This window comes from Oreochromis aureus, linkage group 12 (assembly GCF_013358895.1).
Source record: "Oreochromis aureus strain Israel breed Guangdong linkage group 12, ZZ_aureus, whole genome shotgun sequence".
Lineage (NCBI taxonomy): Eukaryota > Metazoa > Chordata > Actinopteri > Cichliformes > Cichlidae > Oreochromis > Oreochromis aureus.
The window spans coordinates 6,931,017-6,956,072 of record NC_052953.1 but is presented as its reverse complement, the minus strand read 5'-3'; the positions used below and the strand labels follow the sequence as shown (position 1 = coordinate 6,956,072).

At 39.0% G+C, this 25,056-nt stretch overlaps 1 protein-coding gene and 1 long non-coding RNA gene across 3 annotated transcripts; one reads left to right on the top strand and one right to left on the bottom strand.

The window, feature by feature from the left end:
• Window positions 1-436: 436 nt before the first annotated feature.
• LOC120442940 lies at window positions 437-8,123 on the bottom strand. Of its 2 annotated transcripts, none has more exons than XR_005614991.1 (4): window positions 8,057-8,123; window positions 7,624-7,726; window positions 5,091-5,191; window positions 437-1,051 (listed from the first exon to the last, which is right to left on the bottom strand). It is a non-coding gene; the product is annotated as an uncharacterized LOC120442940 (long non-coding RNA). The 2 variants fall into 2 exon arrangements; XR_005614992.1 differs by lacking the exon at window positions 437-1,051 and adding an exon at window positions 1,848-2,123.
• Window positions 8,124-11,929: 3,806 nt separating this feature from the next.
• ier3 (immediate early response 3) lies at window positions 11,930-13,075 on the top strand. The gene has a single exon (XM_039620488.1). It carries the CDS (start codon window positions 12,018-12,020, stop codon window positions 12,603-12,605), a length of 588 nt encoding a protein of 195 aa, XP_039476422.1. The 5' UTR covers window positions 11,930-12,017; the 3' UTR covers window positions 12,606-13,075.
• The last annotated feature ends 11,981 nt before the right edge of the window (window positions 13,076-25,056 follow it).

The window sequence follows — 25,056 nt, the reverse complement described above, 5'->3', positions numbered from 1 at the left end:
GAAAAGTGACCCCCCTTAGTAGTTTTTGGTTTTAGTGTCCCTAAATTTTCACTGAGATATTGATCCTGTTACCAGTTTGCTAACATAAATCACAATACTTACACTATTAGTAGCCTGCAAATGCAACAAGACAGAGTGAAGCATCCACAGGTGGATGAGATTTAGCTGTGGGCTATGTGTTAGCTGGAAATGCTGCATGTTTCTGCCAGTTTGTCTGTCTTTGTTGCCTTTTCGGGTTCCTGGTATGCAAAGTTATTCAGTGTAATTGATCACATAGATCTGGACAGATTTCCCGGAGTATTTAAAAGCTGTGCGTCTGAGCATTTGCTCTTCCTTCATCCACCCATCAATCCTAGATGCTCTATGAATCATTTGGTTCTTGAGAATCGTTCATATCTGAGTTGGTTTCAGTGATGAAACTGCACATACACAGCTATTACACAACTTTGACTTAAGAAGTCATGATGAAAGAAGACAAGTTTACTTTTACTGTGAAAAAAGGAACTTCTGTATGTTTGTATTTATTTATCACTGATCTGTGAACACTGGTGACTAGGCTTGTATACTGACGCAGAGAAAGAATAGAGAAACATTGATTTAGAGATAATAAATTCACTTTAAAAAACAAAAAGGATTAGGTAAGCAACCATTCACGATTTTTAATCATACATTTCTTGACCAGGGTGTTCTTGATGTTTCAGTTCATTTAATTATTTGACATTTTTTTCAAAAACAGTCACTGATGAAACACTAATTTACTGAAAAGACAGGAAATGACATCACACCTGACCAAAACCAATCCACAGTATAGCAGAACAAGCATATAGCATATAGCATAGAAGTCCTGCTCTTTGTGACTCTGAAATGTACCTGTGTCATCGAGCGTATCCTTCAACTTGAATTTCATGCTTTGGAGGTGGAGGAAAGGGAACTCTTGTTGGCGGCACAGGGTTTCAGGCTGCTTCAGCTAAATGTTCTCACTTCAGTGATGTTATAGCAAAACTCCAAGTGGACAGTTGCATCCTAGAGGATGAATCTAAAGTTCATAATCCTGTAAATGTCAAAAAACAACCGTCATGATCCTGGCTCCTCTCCTGACCTGGTGTTTCACATTCAGACCTTAATGCTGAAGATGGTTTTTAGCACTAAACTCAATTCAATTCAATTCAATTCAATTCAATTCAATTCAATTCAATTCAATTCAATTTTATTTATATAGCGTCAAATCACAACAACAGTCGCCTCAAGCCGCTTTGTATTGTACAGATACAGAGAAAAACCCAACAATCATATGACCCCCTATGAGCAAGCACTTTGGCGACAGTGGGAAGGAAAAACTCCCTTTTAACAGGAAGAAACCTCCGGCAGAACCAGGCTCAGGGAGGGGCGGGGCCATCTGCTGCGGTTGGGGTGAGAAAAGGAAGACAGGATAAGACATGCTGTGGAAGAGAGACAGAGATTAATAACAGATATGATTCGATGCAGAGAGGTCTATTAACACATAGTGAGTGAGAAAGGTGACTGGAAAGGAAAAACTCCATGCATCATGGGAATCCCCCGGCAGTCTACGTCTATTGCAGCATAGCTAAGGGAGGATTCAGGGTCACCTGGTCCAGCCCTAACTATATGCTTTAGCAAAAAGGAAAGTTTTAAGCCTAATCTTGAAAGTAGAGATAGTGTCTGTCTCCTGAATCCAAACTGGAAGCTGGTTCCACAGAAGAGGGGCCTGAAAACTGAAGGCTCTGCCTCCCATTCTACTTTTAAATACTCTAGGAACAACAAGTAAGCCTGCAGAGTGAGAGCGAAGTGCTCTAATGGGGTGATATGGTGGTATAAGGTCATTAAGTTAAGATGGGGCCTGATTATTTAAGACCTTGTATGTGAGGAGCAGGATTTTGAATTCAATTCTAACAACAATGCTAACACCTAATGTAAAGATCACAGCTAAGAAAGAGGTAATAACAGGACTTTCAAAGAGGATACAAACAACGGCAGCCATGGAGGGATCTGCTCAGCAGTGCACAAGAAGATGACCTTGAAGGGGAGATCAGCCAAAATTGAAATAATGTTGAGTTGTATGGGTTGAGTCCAGGAGACTTTTGATCAGGTCTTGCATGTGGTTCCTATCAAACAAATTTGATGTTACTTTAATCTTACTTTTCCATTCTAACTAACTGCTCGGGTTCACGGTTTTTTCAGGATTTTCTCTGACATAATACCTGAGTTGTCAGAAATAAACACTTTTTCTCAATCGGTGTCTCAGTCTACACTTTCAAACCCTTTAAGATCTGCATGTCTCTTAAACATAATCTGCCTTTGCGGATAAACCCACCAACCCACAGACACAGAAAACTGAGTATGGGGCAGAGAGCCGGACCAGCCCACTGGCCACCAAGATATTTCTGTATGACGTCTAATTTCAGTCATTTTTGCTGTTCGTGAACAGTTAATCAGACGACCAGTGACTTGCCTCATCACATGCTGTATTTTTCAAAGACTGCTCCAAAAGATTCCGAGAGCATGAATGTGTTTAGGAATCTCACACCTTGCTGATGAAAAAGGTGAAACTCTTTGTGACACATCTCCCAGCCATGTTATCCTCCATTCACCCAGACATTCAGTCAAGGTTCCCACTGCTTGTCTGAGTGTTTGCCTTTGTGTCTAGGCGTTTTGCAATAAGGACTCGGGTTCATCAGCTGTCTCTGTCTCTGCTGGCTCTTGCTAATTAAATTGATTGCACAAAATCTAGGCACACCCTGCAGCAGAATTTAATTATAAGTGGATATCTGTACTCCCAAAGATATTTATACATTTTCAGCCAACTAACATTAAATCACAAAGACTGGGGTAAAACAGTAAATTCTTGCAAAGGCTCCTCTTATATATTAATCCCAGTATAGTCACATTTTTGGGGACTGACTGGAAAATGAAGGTGCAGAATCAGGTTTAGGTTGCAGTAAGTACAAATATGTTGGCGTGACGTAATGCTAATGGTGTTCTCAGTTTCGCATAGATCAATGCTTCAGATGCTTCTAATGCTTTTGATGCCTAAGATGCATAAAGTTCTTTTGATTTTTTCCGACCAAAGATCATAGTTGAACAAAAGCAAAGGAATCAAACGTAAGTATTTGAAACATGCAGGAAGTGTACAGAACAAGTCTTTAGACGTCTGCTGAGACTGAAACCGAGAGAAAATGTGACAGAAGAAAAATGCAAAAAGCATTTTGAACATGTTTGAGCACTGAAGTATGAAAATATCGCAATCAAAATCCATATCATTATCTGTGCCATTCAGCAGTTCCTGTATGAATTCATTCCGTACATCCAGTAAAGTCCATTCCAATATTTTGTGTGTTTCCAAGATATCTTGACCCTAAATATGCAGGTGTTTACAACTCAGATAATCCACAAACCTAAATGTTTGAGTTGTTCAACTGTCAGTTTCACTAACAGTTGAACAACTCTCACATATCTTTCAGTCTTGCTTTGTTTTATGTGGGTGATGACTGCATAATTGCAATGAAAGGAATACCGTGAAGAGAATCCAGACATATTTTCAGCTTTGAAGAGGAAGTTACAGCCATTTCAAGGTAATACTGATGGGAACCTGTGATGATTAATTGGCTTCAGCCACGTGTATGCTGATACTGCACGTGGAAAGTGCAGGCAGTAATGAATGGAAGCTTTAATGCGGTTGTTGGGAGTGTAGGTGCAAATAGTTTCCTGCCCACACAGTTTGCAAAAGCAGGAATAAAAAATGACAGTATGCAAGACGAGGCAAGACAAGGTACTTCTATTAAAGCACATGGGCTTAATATAGTGGAGTAAAAACATAAAAAGATAAAAATGAAATAGCAGTCTGTTTCCCTTTTAAATAAAAGAAGAGTGAGATGGTTCATAAAGAATTTTTCAGGATCTATCATAAGTTTCTAACCCAGATTTAAATATGGTCTTTTCCAAGATGCCACTATCTAAAATGTCTCATGTAAACATTCTTGAAACAACATAATTAAATCAGTTAAAAGTGTGATGGTCTACACTAGGACACAGTAGAGAAGTGGTGGCACAATCAAATATGAATTTTGACCTAGATGATTAACTGTAAAAACGTATCTTTTGCATTCCCTGTTCGGTCTGGTTAGCTGCTAAAATCTTCTCACTTTCGCCACTTATTTTAACATCCAATAAATATTGGGGTTGAGGTTTGTCCTAGACATGTTAGATTAGTTAGAGGACCAACTATTGGCCTGTTATGGCAAGCTAGTTAACATCTTAAAAGAGACAGAAATGCCCTTTAGTCCTGACATACTCAGAGCCAATGCTGAAACCTGATAGTCATATTCATTATTTTAAGTTTTTATTTTACTTTTATTGGATTTCTTTTGGCAAATTATTGGGTTTTGAAAAGTGTTTTGCATAAAGATCTTGATGCATGCTCAATCATCCAGGTAAATACATCCCAAAAAGTTGATTCTGTTCATCTGGACGTAGCGTTTTCAATAGGAGAAACGTTTCCAAGAAGTCACTTAGATGAGCGGTGAAACGTTTCTCCCATTAAAAATGTTACGTCCAGATGAACAGAATCAACCTACTTTGTATAAACAGTCAATTATCCAAGAAGTCTGTGCAGTTGCCATCGTGAATGTTACAAAATGTCCAATGCTAAATTAATTTTATAATAATTCTGCAACTAAATGAGCTAGAAGGCCAAAGAATCTTCAGCATCATATTCAGTAAAAGTTTAGACCACTTCATGATTATCATTAAACAGTCTCTTGCTTCAGACAGTCTATCCATCACAATGATCATCATCCTCTCTTTGTCTATCACAGCTTGGGAATTATCATCTTTGTCACACTGGCGGTTATGCTGACACAAGTCAGTATAGGCTACATTCTTGGCTCTGTGTGACCATCAGCCAGAAACAACATTCGCATTTACACTGGCACCCCCTCAGCGATGCTCACTTGGGCTGGGATTACCTCTGTGGTCATTGGCTTTATCATGCCATCGAGTGTTTAAAGTATCTGTTTTGTGGGGGATCCAGCTACAGGTCCTACAGATCCAGCAGCTGGTGCCTGTGTCCATACCATTGTTCAGATATGCAGAGTCAGTCAGGTCTGTCACTGATGCAGCCACTCACATCCTTGGTCAAACGTGGTGTCAATGATTTCTTCATCTTGTGTAGAAACTAGGCACAAAAAAGGAGCCACTTTAGATGAAATCTCTCTCATGTTCAACAGATTGCATGTATATATGTACAAATATAAGTACAACAAACTAAGTCCTCTGGCTGAGGAACACATCCATGGCCTCTTGTGTTGTGCAACCTCCAGGTACTTAAAGGTGGCCCTAGTGTGCTTGGGAGCAGACATAATAACACGTTTTTCCATTGCTTTTGTTTTATCTACAACACAGCAGAGGCATCTTGGCTGCCAGACAAATTCAAATAAGATAAAGCCAATGAGTGATATAGCCAAAGTAACAGGGCACCATTGGCTTCCTTTGCATGTGCAGGTTACACAACATCAAGGAAATCCATAAAAAAAAACAAGAAAAAAATCACTATGATGTCAGATTGTGAAAAGCAAGAGATAACCTAATCGTAACCACACTGTGGTCTGACTATTCACGATTACACACATCTGCAATGTTCACGTCTGTTAAATTAAAGAGAAAAAATGTAAAAATAGATCTATAAACTTCTCAGTAAGAAACAAGTTTAGGTGCTTTACAGTTGGTTCTGTTTATTTTTGGTGGTAATGATTCCCTGGCGTGAAAATTTTGATTTGGCATTTAAAATGAGTATTCTGGCTTATTTAAAAGCAGAGACAGAAAGTAAATCAAATTCTTCTTTCTATCTTTTCTACAAAATGGAATTTTGTCCAATGTTATTTAATTAAAATAGGTGATTTTGAAAAACCAGAGTTAGAGTTACATTCAAGAAGGGTTAGATTAAAAAAACAAAGCTTTTTTGTATTCCCTGTTAGGGACAATTGTGCAGGACTCATTTGAGTAATACTTTAGCAACCCTTTTGTGGTGTTTGCATTGTTAGTGGGCATCTTAAAACAGGAAAAGGCTGAAAACGTTTCTACATCTACCCAAAGAGTGAATAAAAATAGAAAAGTACAAAAGCAAAACTCCAACTTGGGGCACAAACTGTGTCACAGCTTTAACCTACTACTTCCGAATGTAGCAGAAGAATGAATATGCCTATTGTGACTCTGTGGACTGGAGAAAATGATGGAAATGAGGAAAATAAAAATGAAATCTGCAAAGAAATCTGCACCATTTAAAGTATTTTTGCACATCCTCCATGGATGTTTGCTAATGTCATATTAAAACTATATCCAAAACTGCTCAAACAATACACACAGACAGTCCTAGCTATAAGCACACATCAGATGGGAGTAAAGTTGCACAATACTGCTTGTTATTCACTTCATTATGTTGTCAGTTTGTTTCTTCCTCATTTTTGAGGCAACATTAAATCCTGTGAAACATGCACGTAAACCTCATCATCCAGTTTCTTTCGAAAAAGATAATCTCTGCATTATATCACAAACCAGCCGTGTGAAACAAAGGCTGAAGTCATCTCTCTCAGTCCTTTGCCAGCTGTACTTGGGAGTAGGTGGAGGTAGAGATTTCTTTTTTTCCCCTGTAAACGGTTGGCGGTTTAGCTGTAAACAATAAGAAACCTCCAAACAATGATTATTATCATATGTCAAAGAGATTGTCTCCTTGAATTGTCAACCTCACCTCCCTGAGTGAAATGACCCTGAAGTACCTGTGTGAAAAATGCTAAATGAATGCATGTGCTTCTGTGTGCTTTGAAGTACCTCAGACACACTTTTAGGTTTTCTACTAAACATTGTGGTTTCAAATCCAGCTGCACACTGTAAAAAGGGAAAAGAAGAGAAAAGTCCAGATAGCAAAGGACTACGATTCCATCGCGTTTTGACTTTCTTCATCTTTTGCCTGTTATTGTTGACTTTCAGCTCAGCTTTCACTGTCTTGTTACTGTACAACCCCTGCTGGTTCCAAGCCCAGATAAATGTGGCACTAGTTGCATTTGGTGTAAAAATCTGCTATTGTAGATCTCATGACCCATTTACCACTATTTGCTTAGAAAGCTGTACTCTTCCTCAAAAACCCGGTCAGGTCTATACACACGCGATTATAGCCTCTTTGTGATATGTCTTATTACGTTTCAAAGTTATCCTAAAGTGTAAGCAAGCGTTGCTAATTGCTAATTTGGCATCATTTTGATAGTGCCAGTTAGTAAGAACAAGTCCCCCCTTTGCCTTTCAAGCTACTTTTGGTTTTGTGTAGAAAAGCTGTCCTGCACAGAGCCGTGAACAAAGCCTCATTAAACACTTTTGGCAAGAAATGGATTGCCAACTGTAAGCTAGGCTGTGAATGCCAAGTGTTTATACGGTAGTTGTTCTGAATAGCTAAAGCTCATCTAAAACTGTTCTGTGGAAGACGATGAGCAAAGTTTTTATTTATTTATTTATTTTTTATGCTGAAGCACAACTTTTGATGGTGTTTCATTGATTGAACACACCAGGCTAATCATCCTATGAGGTAGTTTGCAGCAGCATTTTGGTGGTTGAACATACCCTTTGTTTGTAGTGTCTATTCTATTTCAGTTTCCAAAGATGCTGAAGCCCTTCATCAGCCGGTGGTTAATCTACGGGTAGGTTGAAAAGTCTGGTGAAAAGCCTGAAAACAGAAGAACAGATTTAGCCTTGAGGTCAAGACACATTTTCAAAGCTGCATTAGAGCTAAGTTTACACGTTATAAATATAAACTCTCCCTTAATTTATTAATAAAACAGGGTGTTTAATGTTAAATGCCCCAGTCTGTGCACAAATCAGCATCTAACTTCTGTAACAGAAAGTGTGCAGGAAGTAAAGGAGTTTTTAAATTAAAATACTGAGACTCAACCAGAGTGTAGGAAAGATTTTGTTGCAGGTTTCAAATACAAGGAGCCAAATCTGAAAATACAAACAGAAAATAAACAGCTCACATTTGAATTTTACAAACCCTTACTTTTTGTGAAGCTGAGTCTTTCTGGATTAGATTGTGAAAGAAAGTGGAACTCCCTGCAGGGCAGATCAGCTATGCTAAAAGATAATCTGGCAGTGAAACTGCAGGTTGATGCAATCCACTTCCAGAGAACTGCTGACTTTACAAAGGGCGTAAATATACACAGTTTTCATTTGAAAAGGCATGAGTTATGCATGTAGAGGAACAGGAAAAAAAGAAAGAAAAATCTTTTCTTTGATTTTTTTTTTTACAGTTTCTATTGACCATTTAAGACAGTTTTATACATTACACTTTGACTCAAAAACCAAGCATTTGTTTATTTTTTTGACCTTCTTGAAAAACCCTGAATGAAATGTGCAAATGAAGCTGATTTGGATGACTTGTTAGTACCGGGTTGGTTGTCTTTTGCCTTTAGAACTACCTTAACTCTTTGTGACATAGATCATAACGTGCTGGAAACATTCCTCAAAGATTTTGGTCCATATTGATAAGACTGCTTCACATAGTTACTGCAGATTTATCAGTTGCACATTATGGAAATATCCCGTTGCTCTATATTCCAAAGTTGTTCTAATGGATTGAGATCTGATTATTGTGTACACTGTATTTGAGTAGAGTGAACTCTTTGTTATGTTCAAGGAACCAATTATACATGATTTGAGCTTCCTGTCATAGCATGTTATCCTGCTGAAATCAGCCACCTGAATATGGGTTCACTGTGATATTAAAGAGGTGGACATGGTCAACAATAGGCTGCGGTATTTAAACAATGCTTAACTGGTACTAAAGGGCTCCACATGTTGCACCCCCAAGCAGCCTGAACTGTTGGTACAAGGTAGGCTGAATCTTGAGTTTTGGAAACTGGGGCTTCATTCAAACTGCAGCCTCAGTTTCCTGTTCTTAGCTAACAGGAGTGTGGTCTTCTGCTGCTGTAGCCCGTCTGCTTCAAGGTTCAACATGTTGTGCATTCAGAGATTGTCTTCTGCATACCTTAACTGTATAAGAGATTTTAATCAGTTCCATTTCAATTCAACTGTATTTATCTAGTGCCAATTCACAACTATAGTCACATCATAACACTTCACAGTGTCAGTTAAAGACCTTACAACATTAGAAGGAAACCCCAACAATGAGATGACCCCCTATAAGCAAGCACTTGGCAACAGGGCAAACGAAAAACTCAGCAGAACCAGGCTCAGGAAGGGTCGAAAAGAAATCACTGAAGAAGAAACGCAAAGCCTCCAGCAGGGGAACCAACCCATACCATATGCTTTCATTAAAAAGGAAAGTTTTAAGCTTAATCTTAAAAGTAGAGAGGGTGTCTGCCTCCCATTCAATACAAATCAATCTGCAATCTGAGAAGAAAGTGCTCTGTTATTATGAAAAGGTCCTTGATATGATATGATGATCGCTGTCTTGTATGTGAGAAGAATGATTTTAAGTGCAATTCTGAATTTAACAGGGAGCCAATGAAGAGAAACTAACATGGTAGAAATATGCTTTCTATATCCAGTTAGTACTCTCACTGCAGTGTCTTGGAACAAAAGAGGATTTTTCAGGGTGTTTCTAATTTTAGCAATATTGTGCAAATTGTTATGTCAGTGGCACTGGTGGATTGCACTGTTGCCTCACAGCAAGTGGCAATAGTGGAGTTTGCATGTTCTCCCCATGTTTGCGTGGGTTCTCTGATACTCTGGCTTCCTCTCACAGTCAAAAGACATGCCATCAGTGGGGTTAGGTTAACTGGTTATCCTAAACTGCCTATAGGTGTGAATGTGAACATGAATGGTTGCCTGTCACTCTGTGTCAGCTCTGGGACAGACTGGTGACCCGGTGTACCCTCGCTCTCAGCCTATGGCAGCTGGGATAAGCTCCAGCCTCCCTTTGATCCTGAATTGGATAAAATTTCAATTACTGCTGCCTCTTATAAGGTGGAAGCAGTCTGGCCATTCTCTTCCTCCCACAAAAACTGTATATTTTCTCTTTTATGAGCCATTTTCTGTAAACCGAAGATATGGTTGTATGTGAAAATTCCAGTAGACAAGCAGTTCAGCAGGTTGTCTTCACCATGTCTATGTGGTAAATGTGATATGATAGGCTGATTAAATATTTGCATTAACAAACAATTGAGCATGTGTACCTAATGAACTGGCCATAAGAAAAAACAGAATATATCTGCTAGTAGTATTAATATCCAGACTTGTAGTGTGATTACTTCAGAGATTGATGCCAGCAAGATGAGCCTAACACAGCAGATTTGTGTTTGCTAATCACTCTCCCTGGTTTGCCTGCAGTAGTCTGCTGGAAACCAAGGCCTACGTTAAGACATCAACATAAGCTTGGAGTGTCTGCACAAGCAGAAGGCTACTGTGGACGTTTGACTTGGCCTAAAAAAGCCCGTGTGCACTCCCACCAGCCGGCCAGTTTGGGGAGTGCACAACGCTATGTAACTAGTGTGCAGAGCGAGAACAAAAAGCATGCTGGCCTTTGTATTTCACGTTTGTGTACTCTGTCCTGTGTTGGCAGACTCTTTGGCTACATATTTGTATTTGTTTGTATTTATTTTTGTTCATGTGAACTGCATGATAGGCATAGCATTACGCAAAGCAACAGACAATAATTTTTGCTCACACTTGTGATTATTATGTGTGAATACAGTGATCACAAACCGAGTTCGTGGCCTCTCTCTGGTTTTCCTTTCTGTCACATTCAGATTTCAGCTGAATTTAAATTTAAGCTGGAACTAAACAGAACAAAATGCCAAAATCTTTGTATTTGTTGTTATTTGTTCACTTTGAGTTTGTATGAAACTTTGTTCTTCTGCATGCAAATAAGCTGCCACAGCAAAGTTACTGAAGTTAGCCTCACTGTTTCTGGGTCAGCATTTGGAGAAGTAATTTAGCTGTAACACTGTAATTTGGGAATTGGAGGATTTCCTAAGGAAAAAAAAAAGAACTGTCTGACTGAACGTGAATCATTTTTTATTTTTATTTGAAAGTATAGGTTAGAGAAGTGGCATTTACGTAACGTAAATTACAGTTTACTTTTAAACACAGCAGGATATGTTTTCACTCTTTGGCATGAAATGTGTGTGTCACTCAAGGTGTGGGAAGGAAGTTGCATTTGCAAGAGTGTTTTTTTCCCCCTTAGTCTGCCCCCCCCCCACCTCACATTTTCACATTCAGCCATTCATTCCCCTTTTTCAGGTTTGAGTTTGAGTGCTCAATAACAATAACATCCTCATGTTTATTTGAAGGAAGCTTCCACTAGTATAACTGTCGCATGTTGCTGACAACATACTGTAGAGCGTAAAGTGTTTAGAGTAAACTGAAACCTTGTGGCTCTCCCCAAAGATTTCAGGATATCATGTGAATACCATGTGAAGGTTATATTTTTATAAAGTGTCCAACAACCAAAAATGTGTGACCTTGTTGATGAAAATATGGGATTTTTTTTAATTCTGGGGGAAAAAAAACCCTTTTTATTTTATATCTGACAACACTATATGACAGCTTAATGGTCTATCGTTAAACCAATTTTTAAAAAATCCGCAAATTAAATCATCAACATTTATATTTAGCATTATATTCATATTATAATTTTAAGTGATTTTAATACAATTAAGATTAAATTCGCTCATTTGATTGGTTCAAATACTGAATAGTCTTTTAATGTGGGGAGTGTAGAATGTAGTCATTCTACCAAACCCTGATGATTCAGCTTCCATCCGCAGCCTGCTCGGTCAGAGCTTTGGCACATACGACATAAAAAAAAATTTCAAAAGGTTTTTTTCTCACTTGTGCAATACAGGGCGGCTTGGTTGGCTTGGAAAGGCGTGGTTAAATAACCTGGGTGAACGTATAAATTCGAGTTCTTGGGTGCCTGGAGTATATCTGACTTGCAGCAAGCTACGAGCAAACGAAACAGTCAAAACCTAGAGAAAGCGACTCAAAACTACGAGAAAATGTACACACGGTCAAACAGCACGACTCTGACTGTTGAGCCGGAGAGATTCGCCTCATGCAGGATGACGAGCCGAAGCACGGAGCCGGAGGTTTTTACCTTCGAGCGGATATCGGCTCAGGCAACCGCCGTGCGCTCCTACGTGCCCATCCGGCCGAAGAAGCGCTGCACCCGGGTTATGTACCCCGCTAAAGTCCGCATGCACCTTCCTCCTCCAGAGAAAAGCCAGGCCAAGCGCTGGCTGGTCATCCTGTGCCTTGTGGTGCTGTGGCAGATCTACACCGAAGATCCTTGCACAGAGACGGCGCTGGGAAACACGGAGAGCGCGATCGGCGACTACCAGGGTTTCTCCTTCCAGTCAGCGGAGGAGCAGGCTCGCCAGCTCTCAGACCTGTGCGCCAAACCCGAACTGATGTCAGCCACACCGAGCAGCTGTGAGGACGGCGGATCATCCAATGAGCAGATAATCCCGAAGCCCACCTGCTCCCAGCCCGGCCAAGAGACAGACACCAGCCGGTCCTTCGAGCAGAGCGCCGGGAAAAGCATGGTGGCACTGCTGGTCTACCACAGGCTGGGCAGCGACAACTAAAACTATCAGGACTGGTTTCACTGTAAACTGCCCGACACAGGGCTACTGGGTCCAAACCCGAACCGAGCTGGAGCTGATCCTGAGTAGCTTTTGGAGAAGAGCGGTGCGCCCTGCGCGGTGTAGCCGGGAAAGGAGCTCCATGCGCCGGCTAACAAGTCTCGCTCAAAGCCGAGCAGGACTATTAGCAAGAAATGAGACAACACTCGAAAGAATCAAGGAACTGTGAATACTGACAAGAAATTGAAACTTGATTTTAAGAAAAACTTGAACTTTTCTCTAACGGCATTATAGGCCTGCGGGCAAATTGAATGTTTTACATGTTTAATTTTGTCAAGGAAAACTGTCACTACTATAGGCCAGTTAAATGATACTGACACTGTTGTTGTTGTTGTTGTTTGTATGTTTTATTTAGTTATTTATTATGTTATTTGCTATTTATTTAATAATAATTTTAATAAAAAAAATGTCTAAAAGAAGTTCCTGTTTCCTGCCTCTTTACTGAAGCACACTAAATGCTGTTTATTTCTCTAAACGCGTGTAGTTTACAAGATGTTGAATATCCTACAACCTGCACAGGATCATAGTGTGCAGATATGCATTATTTGCATAGTCCATTTAAGCCCATCGAGTTTGAAAACTATATCAAAGTCAGTCATTTTTCAAACCCTTTAAGGCTCTATCACATTACACTTTATGTATGAATAACAAACTAATGGGATGCAGTGCATTCAACCACTCAGTAGAAAATCTTCTTTTTTAGCTCCAAGACAAATGCAGAAATATCGAGTCAACGGTGATCCAGATTCTGAGATAAGCGATCATTTCACAAAGAGAAAAAAATAAAATCAGCACATATATATACTTTAAAGCACAAAGGCTGCTTTGGTTTTAACTTCAAAGATGCTAAGATGCTAGAGTATCATTCCCTGAACTAGGAAACAAAGTCCCATAAAAGAATTCTTTTCCCAGTATGGTGTGGAAGAACATGACTTGTAAGCACAGTGTGCTTACATTTGCAATGCTTTCAACAGTATGGGTACCACATTCATGTTCTTGTGTCTGCAGAACCAGATACAGTTGGAGCAGCACATTTTTATTGTACAACAGCTGCATCTGCATCTAGAATTCTATTAATGGGCAGATACATTAAAGACCAAAGGGTGTTTGAGATTTTAGATTCAGTCCAGAGTGATTTCTGCAGACTTTAAGGGAGAAAAGAAAATGCTTTCCCCACTTTCCCTTTTTTTCATGCTTTATCTCTCGAGCCTTCAGAAGGCTGCTGAGTCATGAGTAGTTCCAGCTTCATGTTACATCACAGCAACAATGAGTCGTGTCTGAAAACCCTCCCCAGCACTTTGTTATTGTAATGATTAATATATTGCAACGCATTTCAGTTGCACACACAATAGAATGTTGAGATTATTCACTGCTTATTGATGATATGCTTCAATAATGTTATACTTTATATGACTTCACGCTACTTCCGCCGGCTTAAGGCAACCATCGCCCGGAGGCACCTGGGGAAGATCTGTTGATGTTTAATATTGGAGGTTGCCATGTTGACACTGTCCCGTAACGCACAGATAAAAATCGTAATATGACATGTATGACAAGCATGGGGTGGAGGACCCTGAGAATCTGTAGGATGCTGTAAGAATATTCCAGGTGTGAAACAAATGGCTTTTTTAAATGGTTGTGTGAAAATCACATTAACTGTGGAATTGTTAGATATTTGTTCATGCCAGTTGATATAATGTGGGTACTAAATGTAATACAGATCTGATTTCTGCTTATAAATTTCAAGCTGAAGAACTGTACATTTAATCACCACTTTGACTTAACAATATCTGATAGAGCAGATTTCTGCCTGTATTAGCATCCAAAACTAAAGCATCAGATAACGATAAATACAACCAAATGTATCTGAACCCAAGTGGTTTTTAAAGAGCTTCAGCATTCAGGTTTAATCTGTGTATTAATATAGAATATATATTTCTCTTCTGGTTCTCTCACTCTCTCTCTTATCCTTTTCTCTTTTTCTTTTCCTTTTTTTTTGCCACATCTCTGCATTAGCCATAGAAATACAATTCCCATGGCTACTTATTTTTCTTATTAACACATAAAATGTAATCGGGGCAGAACAAAAACGCTTGTCACATGCTGACTCCGGAGTCGTCCAAAATGCCACTGCTGAAGCAATGATTAAATAACATTCTTATAAAAATTCTATAAAGTTGTAAAATGTGGAAATAATTGTTTAGCCGGTCCTTTGTTGCCTTGGTGGCATGTTTTGGGTCATTGCCATTCTGGAAGACCCAGGTATCTTCAGTGTTCTGGCTGAGGAAAGGAGTTTCTTGTCCAAGGTTTTACAATACATAACTTCGCCCATCACCCGAGGTAAAGTCCTCCTATATGCTTAGCAGATAAAAAGCTCCAATCATAATGTCTCCAACTCTGTGCTTGACTGTGGGGATGGTGTTCTTTGGGTCATATTCAGCATTTCTCTTCCTCCAAACACGGCAGGTAGAGCTGATGCCAAAATACTCGGTTTTGGTTTTATCTGACCACAGTGCTGTCTCCAAAGTCTTCTCAAAATCATTTAGAGATTAAAAATTATGAAAGGCCTGTACCATGTTTAACCTATGTGGTCAAAATGAGTTATTTTGGGAGGCTTCAAAAACAATAGAAAAAAAAAGAATATGAAAGAAGCAGAGAGCGTAGCATGTAAACTATGAAGTGGCTTCTTCTATCTCCAACAGATCGGTATTTTGCACAGCACCTGCTGCACCATCTGTGTTTTTACACGTGTTGAGAAAAGTCTGTTGCAAGACCGGATAAAAAACATCTACTGAAGAATCATTATGGATGTACAGTAAAAACACTGCTTCCTCGAGCCAAGTCAACCAAACACATCACATATACAGTAGAGTTGCGAGGATGTTCAGCCACAGATCCAAAACAATGACTCACTTCCTGTTTAGTGTACGGCCTGATCTGGTTCAGAGTTGTTGGTCAAACTGAAAGCAAGCCGTGAAAGTCAAAGTGGATATTTCAGGAAAAGTGAGTTTTTATGTTCCAAGGGATTTTGATCAGTAAGTTAGGTTTGCATAGTACAATGGCATAACTTCGGTATAATGGTCCATGAACCAAGTGAATCCAATGAAGTTGAGCTTCAAACAGTAAATATCTTATTTTAACCACTGAGCTCAGGTGGATGTTCATGCCTTTGCCTGCCTCCAAGTGTAACGTGTCACATATCTAGAGGTCTTGTTACAGACAGGAGACTGTAGGAGATTGAAAAACATTATGGAGACATTCTGCCACTGTGTCATGGTATATAGAGAGAGTTGAGTACAAACACGAAGCTGTTGATTTTCTGGTCAGTATATATTCCTACTTCCCACTCAAGCTGTGGGCGTTAACCGAAAGAAAAAGAAGAGTGTAACTGAGTTTTCTCAGAAGGCTCTCTTGGCTCTCCTTAAGGGATGGGTGGGGAAGTTAGCCATTCAGAGTCACTGGTCCTCTACATCAGAAGGAGATAGCTGAGGTGATCTGACGACAATGTTTCCTGGATGTTTCACTATTAGGTCATGTTAGGAGACCTCTGGGACATCTTAGAGAAATACCGTCTCTTGGCTGGGCCGAGAATCCGTCTGTGTCAACACAGTGAGGAGATCTGCCTAGACTGCTGTTGCTACTGCTGGAATCTGTATAAGTGGATGAAATGGATGGAGGGATAATTAGTCTTTTTTAGTTTGTTTGCATTTAGAAACAATAACTAGTGGACAGCTCAAGAAGATTCAGATATTCAGTATCCATAATTCTGATTGACCAGAATCCATGGGCTAGCAGATCAGCCAATGGTTTTCCAGACTGTGGCTGACCTGGTTTAGAAATGATGCAGTTAATTCACGTTTTTGACAAATATGTTTGAGATTATAATTTCAGTTTTAAAGTTTAGCCTCCCATATGGCCTTTCTATGTGTATTTGCCATGCTGAGATTCTCCTTTATCAACTTAATTAAACATCATTATTCTACAGTTCATGTAAGTTACAACTTTAATGCAACAAAGGCTCTTGTGCTCAGAAAAATGTTGGCTATTTGCAACAAAGCTTGGCCTGGGATGAACTGGTGATCTCTCCAGGGTGCACCCTCCCTCACCGTATGACAGCTGGGATGGACTCAAGTGACCTTCGACTAGATAAGCTGTTAAGAAGATGTATGGATGAAATAAAGCCAATTTTACAATAACTCAGACTCTTTAGTTTTGCACATGAAAAAAAACTTTGATTTACTCACTGAGCCTCTAATGGGATGGTCAGATTATTTGAAAAAAAAAAAACCCTCTGATGTAATGTTTCAGAGCAGTAAAAGCTGAGGTCAGTCAGCTTTCCTGGAAGTTGCTCAGTGGAACCAAACCAGAGTGAAATATAATCTCCCAGTGTCTCGACCAGTGAGGTTCCCCAGCTAAGATTTTCCTCCCCAAAAAAGCTCCTCCCACATACATACAGGCCAACATCCAGTGTGTCCAAATTGTTATAAAGCTCTTCTTTTGCACTGACTGTACCAAATATTCACAACCACATCCCCACATTTTATCAAATGCTTTGATCCTAAATTAAACCAAAATCTCTCTAATGTAACTGAAATAATTGCTGATGTTTGCATTTTTTAATCAACTTGCTATATATGACTTCCTAAGTAACCCTATAGAAGCAACAAAGGCTCCTCTCCTCCAGATTTTTTCACGTGCGGCTCTGTGTTCAAATGTTGCATAATCCATAATAAAAAGATGCTTGGAGACCAGACCAGTGTGAACATGCCCACATCTCACTGCCTCATCTGGTTTTAGTCAGTCAGAGCTGCTGTGGAAAGTTACCACAAATGGCTTAGTTTTCTTTTTCAGTCGTCAGTCTTATGCTTCATAATTCACCTTTTACAAAGCAAAAGTTACGTCACAGGAAAGATTTTACAAATGAGCAGGATATTAATCCAGAATTTGTTTGGTTTGTTCCAGTATATAGGTTTCATTTTTTTAAAAAAGGTTTTAGTCTTACTTTGGTCTCAGTTACTTTCCTGATTGGATTTGTTCAGATCAGTTTAGTTTTTCTTGTTGAAAAAACAAGTTTTGTTTAGCTTTTTTTTCTTTTGGCTTAGGGGTTATTTCTCTCTCTTTTTATATATATATATACATATGTGGTGTTTGTCAGTGGGTAACTGACAAACACCAGGTCAACATACAATACTGTCTTGAGTCACCCCCTCCCCATTTCTCCCTCACAGTGGAATACTCCCAAAGCCTGAAAATCAGCATTATTGTAGCAGTGTGGGATCTTCTTGACAGAGAACAAAACAAAAGGGAGCCAACAGTTAAAGAAGAACTTTGGAATATCATTAGGAAGCCTGGGGAACAATTCTTGAAGATTACATCAAGAATTTACAAGCAAACAAAGAAAGAGAGTTCAGGTTGTGCTGAAGAATACATGTGATCATACCAAACATTCACTTTCCATCTGGTCAGAATTGTAAAAACTCTGTTTTTGACCTGTATACCGTATGTCCAGATATGTTAGCACATTTCACTAAATCACTTCACCTAATTCAAAATATAAGGACTTGAGGTGTGGCTCGTGACGTTTACACAGTGCTGTAGATGAAAAGACAAACGGTTTACTCATTATTATGTCATGTGTCAGTAATCATCTAAATCAAGCTTCCTCTGGCTTGTTGTCTACACTCTGTTGGCCTAGTTTTTCAAGTTATTTGCTTCCAAAGCAGGCTCGACGTCTGAGGTCAGCATTTAGTAAACATTTCTAAATCAGTTCTAACTGAAATTCCAGCAGATTAGCTTATCTCAGCACCAGCTGGTATATTTCTTTACACCCTACTGGCATATAAGGTACTACATAAACTGCTTTAGCCTGCCTACAGCTGCTGTGTATCTATAAGCCACCGCTCCTTAGTGTTGTGTCTCAGTATATCTATTGCCATTAATGCCTGCTCTGATTCTTTGGCTTCACTGTCTTTCCATTAAAAGTCCTTCAAGGAAAACAAGATTCCCATAACAGAACCGTGCCATCATCTATAACTCTCTGCTGACATTGATGAAAACAGATTTTTTACTGTAGTGCTAATGTGTGTGGTTTCATCTGTATTTTCAAGTACAGTGAAGAATTTTGACCTGAGCTCTAAAAATAGTTGTGGAAAAGTGCAGCCAAGGTCATAACAGTTCTGTTTACCCACCAAAGTATGACTTTATGTCTGAACTTGCAGCCTGATAAGACACTGACTTATAACATAGTTTCATATCAAGTTTTGCCATTTACTGGTTGCAGCTCATTTCCCTGTTTAACTGTTGGTAAACCGTTAAATTCATTGACGATGAAGGATGATGGATGGTCCAACTTTAAGTGTTATTTATTAAGCATTAAATAAAACTAAATTCTCTGTACTCTATATTTGTTTAAATCTGACAAAACTAAATAATAGCCTTGAACGAGGTGCACTCTGGAATCAGTGCCGAGGCTCATTTATAAATGAGTCTGAGTGCGTGACTTATTTTCCTGAAGTAGTGGGTAGTTGCGCTACATCTCTGACATCGTGATGCAAGCTGCTCAGGATCATCTGGATTAAACAATTGTAGATTTGTGACAGTTGACATTTAAGCAGTTCTGAAGCTGCAGTAGCACTCTGCTCTTGGCCAGATGACATTCTTCAGTTCGATACAGGGCATAAACACAAGCTACAATAACTGTCACTAAAAATGTAATATGAGGAAAAAGAGTGACTACCAGCTGGTGCTTCAGACAGTAAATGCTAAAAAAGAAAGTTTCCTTAATGATAACATCAGGAGACAAAGCTAAGGAAAAACTGCTGGGAGCTGGTTGCACTTCATTTCAGTGAGAAGCACTGTAATATCAACATTATATAAACCATTGTTGATTACTTAAATGTTGTTTTGTGAGACAGTTTTGTCTTGTCATCCATCGTCTGATCCTTTCGTGAATGACCAAACTCCTCACCATGTTTCCAAGAGCTGCTTGTGTCATAGATGTAGACAGAAGTGTAGTTGACAGGTAAACCATCAGCTGACATTCACACCTTTTCACCTGTCTACCACAACAGCCCAGTACAGCATTCAACTACAACTGAAAAGCCATCAGATATTAAAAAGTTTTTTTAATATCCGATGGAATGTTAGATTGCAATAAAATTAGTACTGCAATATCTAAAAACTAACAAAGTCTCAAAACTAAAAAAAAAAAAGTTTACTTTAGGCAATGATGCAAGAAAGAAATTACGAAAACTAAAAGATTCCTGAAAGTAAATATCAAAAATAAGATTAAAACTTTCCATGAGATGCTTGCAAATGACATATGACATCCCTATGACCGGCTGAATGAGCGCATATGGAAGAACTGCATGTAAACGGATCTACTGAGAGCTGTTTTGTTATTTTCAGCTGAGTCATTGTGATGTATTGTTACTCCTGCTGTGGTTCTTATTGCAGTTCTTTTGACTGGGGACTGTCTGACTAATGGGTCGTATCTGCTGAGGTTCACCCACATAAGATAACAACTCAATAGCATCGCATGTCTCCACAAAATCTACTGTTTACATCTCAGCAGACGCTAACACGCACACACGTTTGCCAACAGCCCACGTGCAATAAATGTGCAATAAACAGCAGCACAGAGACACACGCACATACAAATACATACAATGACACACGTGGATGAAGCATTAACCTCAGTGGAAACTCTGCGCTCAGCTTCATCGCGTGATCGCTCCATAAACAACCAAACACACTTTATCCATCTTATTTCAGCGGCAGTCAGTGAGACCGTTTCATCTCGTGCTTGAAAACTTTTTTTTTTAACAGGATTCTTTACAGGAAATCTTTATTTGCAGGAAAAAGCATGTTTAAAGTTTTGAGAGTTTTGAGCTGTTTAACACAGTCTCGTGGCACTCGTGAGATGTAATCTGTTGAAAGAAATAGGCCTATACCCCCATAAAAACAACAGCTTTCACACAGTCTGATGATGGTTCATGATACTGCTGAAACTGTATCCATTCACTCAAGAGTTCACATTATTTGGAACATTTCCCACCAAATTTATGTAATATCCTGTAATATCCAATGGATTCCACCAAGAAGAATTTCTTCCTGTTGGAAACCACTTAGCAATTACAGAAATATTCCCAAAGAAATCACCCTAATATACATAAATGTAAACTTGTGCATCAGTTGCTGCAACTCTAATATATTATTTTTGTTTTGCTTTTGTTCATTTTGCCATTTTTCCTTGACTTGTGTCATAATTTCACCCTCTAAATGAGTTACTGTTTACTTTAAGGAAGGAGCTGAGCACTGTTACAAGGGTTAAAGAAAAGGAGGCTGTCCTTCTACACTTCCCTTTTTTTTCCATCCATACCAACACATTGAGTCACAGTGGTAGGAAGTATCGAGAAACCTACCGGTTCGAACTGGAGTGGAGCAGAAAGGAGGGGCAGGATGAGCACTGAGATCTTACAGAGAGAGAGAAGAGTGGAGGAAAGGACAGGGTAGGGTGAAGAAGAAAAAAGGGGAAGGCAAGTATTCAGTGGGAGATTCCTTGGCTGTATCAGAGCGGAAGCAGAAGCAGAAGACCAAGTCAGGATTTCTCAACAAATTTTGGTCAACAGTGACGTTTCAACCGGAAAGAAAAATCTTCCTAAGTAGATTTCAGTATCACGCTATGGGTCAGAGTTAGGGTAAAGAAGCGTCATGAAAGGGAAAGTCCTTAATACTTATTTTATTGCAAAAGGTTTCTTCAACACCACCAGTGTAAAACAAAAGTAGTTCTCTATGTGGAGAGCTTAGGAGAGTTATATCATCAAGTAAACTTAAAAGGGCAAAACAGGGACCAGAAACCAAAGAGATTAATAATTCTTTCAAAGTATACTACTTGTAAAATGATACAAATACATCAGGACACGTTTTGTTTTATTATTATTTACCTTTTCCCTTTCTAGGAATGTGCTAAAGTACATGTACTTTCATTACAGGAGTGTTTTGTTTAATGATGTTATGATGGGGGTTGGCTGTAGGGGTGTAGGGGGTGGGGTGGCAGCGGCCCTGGCATGCCCCTTGGTGCATAAGTGCTTTCTGCATGATTGCTTGCATGATGTCTGGGGGGTTAGGGGTGGCAAGGTCTGTAATTTCATTCACTTGCGTGTCACAGATAATTTGCCATTGGAGGGAGTTAACGTACTATGAAGGGGGACAATAGAGGAGAGTGGGCTGCAAATTACTTGCACAGCAGAGAAGGTGTGGAGCAACACAAAGTGCTTTTGAGTTTTCACAGAGAGTCTTTGTTAGCAGGTTTTTTGTCAGGGTTTATGTCACTGCACAACCTTTGTCGTGATCAAAGCTCAGTTTATTGTCCAGAGTGACTCAAAGGCATTCAAAGCATTCAACTGTAAATGTCACATGTACCTGAAGCACTTAGCTATAAATAGTTAGTGATGCAAGTAAGGCATCCATAATTATTCCTAGTTATATTTAGCTGCAGGTAGAAGAAACAGAAAACACCTCTAAAAAATAAACTGTATTCTTAATTATATTATAAGGATAATGTATGTTTTACTAGGTGATAATTATTATGCTTCACAAGTACATTTGACCCTGCTGTATTAAGAATAAGATAAACCTTTATTAGTCCCACACGTGGGAAATTTGTTGTGTGACAGCAGAAAGTGGACAATGCAATGTTACAGCAGCAAAAATAAGGAAAAACAATGGAATAGAATAAGATAAAAACAATAACATACTATATAAAGTAGAATAAAATACTATGTACAACAGAATGTGTGTGGTCAACTTTGTTGAGGAGTCTGACAGCAGATGGAAGGAAAGACCTGCGGAGTCTCTCTGTCGCCCATCAAGAGCTGCTCAGTGCTGTCAGTCTCCTGCATGGGGTGGGAGATGCTGTCCGACAGGGATGACAGCTTGTTTATGTACAGAGCGTATGTACAGAGACCAACTAACTAATACCAGGCAAACTCACAATGATAGAGCTTACTCTAAAATTTCAGGAAGAAAAATTAAATCCAAAAAGTATTTTTCTTTTCTTCTTTCTGGTGGAAATTTCTGTCATTGTTAGTTAAAACTTTTACTGTTTTCTGCATGTTGATTTTGTATTCTTAAGCAGCAATCCTTCATGTTGAGTAACCGCTCCTTTAAATCCTTTGGTTATTTTTAAAGCTCATAACTAATTTAGCCTCAGAGCTGCATAAATCCAAGATTAGAAAACGATTTGAGGTATTTCGGAGGTGGGGAACACCCACAGTCCATCTGAAAGGCCTCTGGATGTATGACTCTGCACTTAAATGCAGCTCCACCTGGTTGAGGTGGGGCTGCAGAGTGCAGAGTCATACATCGGACACCTGTACTGTGGACTTTGTGATGTTGCTAATTTGATATTTTTCCCACACCTCCCACTTTCTCACCAATATCATTTGACAGTGTAACTGACCAGTCAGGGAAGAGATTTAATCTGCGCCCCATTCATTCTGAAATGTCACCGTCGTACCTCAGTCATGAGTGTACCAATGCTGCACATTCTGTGCCACCATGACGGTGCGGCAGCATTTATGAAACAACAAAAGAGGGTGCAGCCTGATGTCATTCAGTGCAGCACACCTGAACGCAACAGCGACTGGTTTCACAGGATTACAGCAGCTTTTTTTGGTTTGTTTTTTGTTCTGTAGGACCAGTTCATGTGTGTGTTGTGCTTTAGTATTTAAAATGCTTCAGTTAATGTGGCTCCAATTTACGTGGTTGAAAAAAATGTGTGATGCCATCCTTTAACAACATGAGGGACAGAATTGTGTCAGTATTGCGTCACTGCGCTGACATCAAAGGACAGCTTGGGTGTGTATGCGAGATTCTAGCAGCTATGACATAAGCGCAGCATTCGATGCAGCAGGAATTAGAATGAGCTTGGAATACCTATTCCACCTCTCCCACTTCTTTATGCAGGCTTTATCACCCTTTCAAACAGGCTTGGTCTTGATATCTGCCAGAGCATCATGGTATTGACCAGGATGCACAATTATACATTGTTAGGTACTGAAAACTGAGTAACCACAACAGTAGGGTATACCTAGCAACATGGTTATGAATCCTGAAACTTGAGCTTTGTGCATCTGAATATCCCATGCGACCAACTCCCTTGCATTTCTGTGTTGCACAAGATAGTCACACTTCTTGGAATTTAAAAAAAGGACATTACATCACCTTAAAGACAGATCCCTCTAACGGTGTTTCCCACATTTTAAATATCATTTTTGAGTCCTATATGATCAATAATAATGTAATATTGAAACAAAGCCCCAGGCTTTGGGCCTTAAATTCTCATAAAAGAGTAGAAATGTGCTGTATAAAAATATCAGTCATGTGATTCATGGCACATGACTCTTTTTTTGTCTTCCTCACACAGTTCAGCTCTGTGATCTTCCTCCAGGAAAACTTGTCAGAAATGTATCCGCATTTAGAAAAGAGGAATGTTTCATTGTTAATCGTATTTAATTTAAAGTTGTTACAAAATATACTGCATGTTGCTTTGAAGTAACATTGTATCTTTATAAATTTCCTCTGTATATTTTTTGTTATTGTATATTTTTACTGAGGTCAGAATCATAAGAGTTAGGGATGGGAACTGACAACTGTACCAGTTGAAAGCTTTTCTAAATTGCTCAGGTGAATCATGCATTCCCAGGTGGTTCAATTCCTTTGTCCTGCCATATCTTTCTTGTGGCGTTGCAGTTCCAAAAGCATGACGTCAGACTGATCCATCTTTTCACACACTGAGTCACATCCAAGCCTTTTATCTGCTCCGTTTCTTTCCGGTTTTCAGCCATAAAGTTTTTCATGTCTGTGTTCAGAGATAGCAAAAACCTGTACAGACTTTCTTTTCTTCCACAGAGAAGTGACCAGAATTTGATAATAAAAAAAAAAAAAAAAAAAAAAAAAGGTACAAAGAATATAACATGCATTAAATACAAAATCAAAAAACACACTGTTATCAATTGAATCATTACACATCCCTGACATCATAATATTCATACTATTCCTACAAATCATTTGATAATGTTAGCTGTAAAATGTCCATGCTAATGCACAGTCTACTGCAGTAGGGTATAGTACCAAAAATGGTCACGTCTTCTTTAAAACCTCATGTTAAAATGAATGTGTTTAACACGTAGAACAAAAAATGACTTTGGTCCATCCATCCGACCAGTTCAGTTCAATTTAATTCAATGAAATTTTATTTAAAAAAGATTAAGAACAAACTTTATTATCCCACATGGGAAATTTGTTTTGGACAAGCTGTGCTAAGCATAAGCAGCATTTGTATAATAAAGCAATGCCAAAAATTAATGAATAAATAAGTTAATTAACTAAT

What these genes read in the sequence shown, in the direction of transcription:
- ier3 (XM_039620488.1), top strand. Translation starts at nt 12,018, where the DNA reads ATGTACACACGGTCAAACAGCACGACTCTGACTGTTGAGCCGGAGAGA.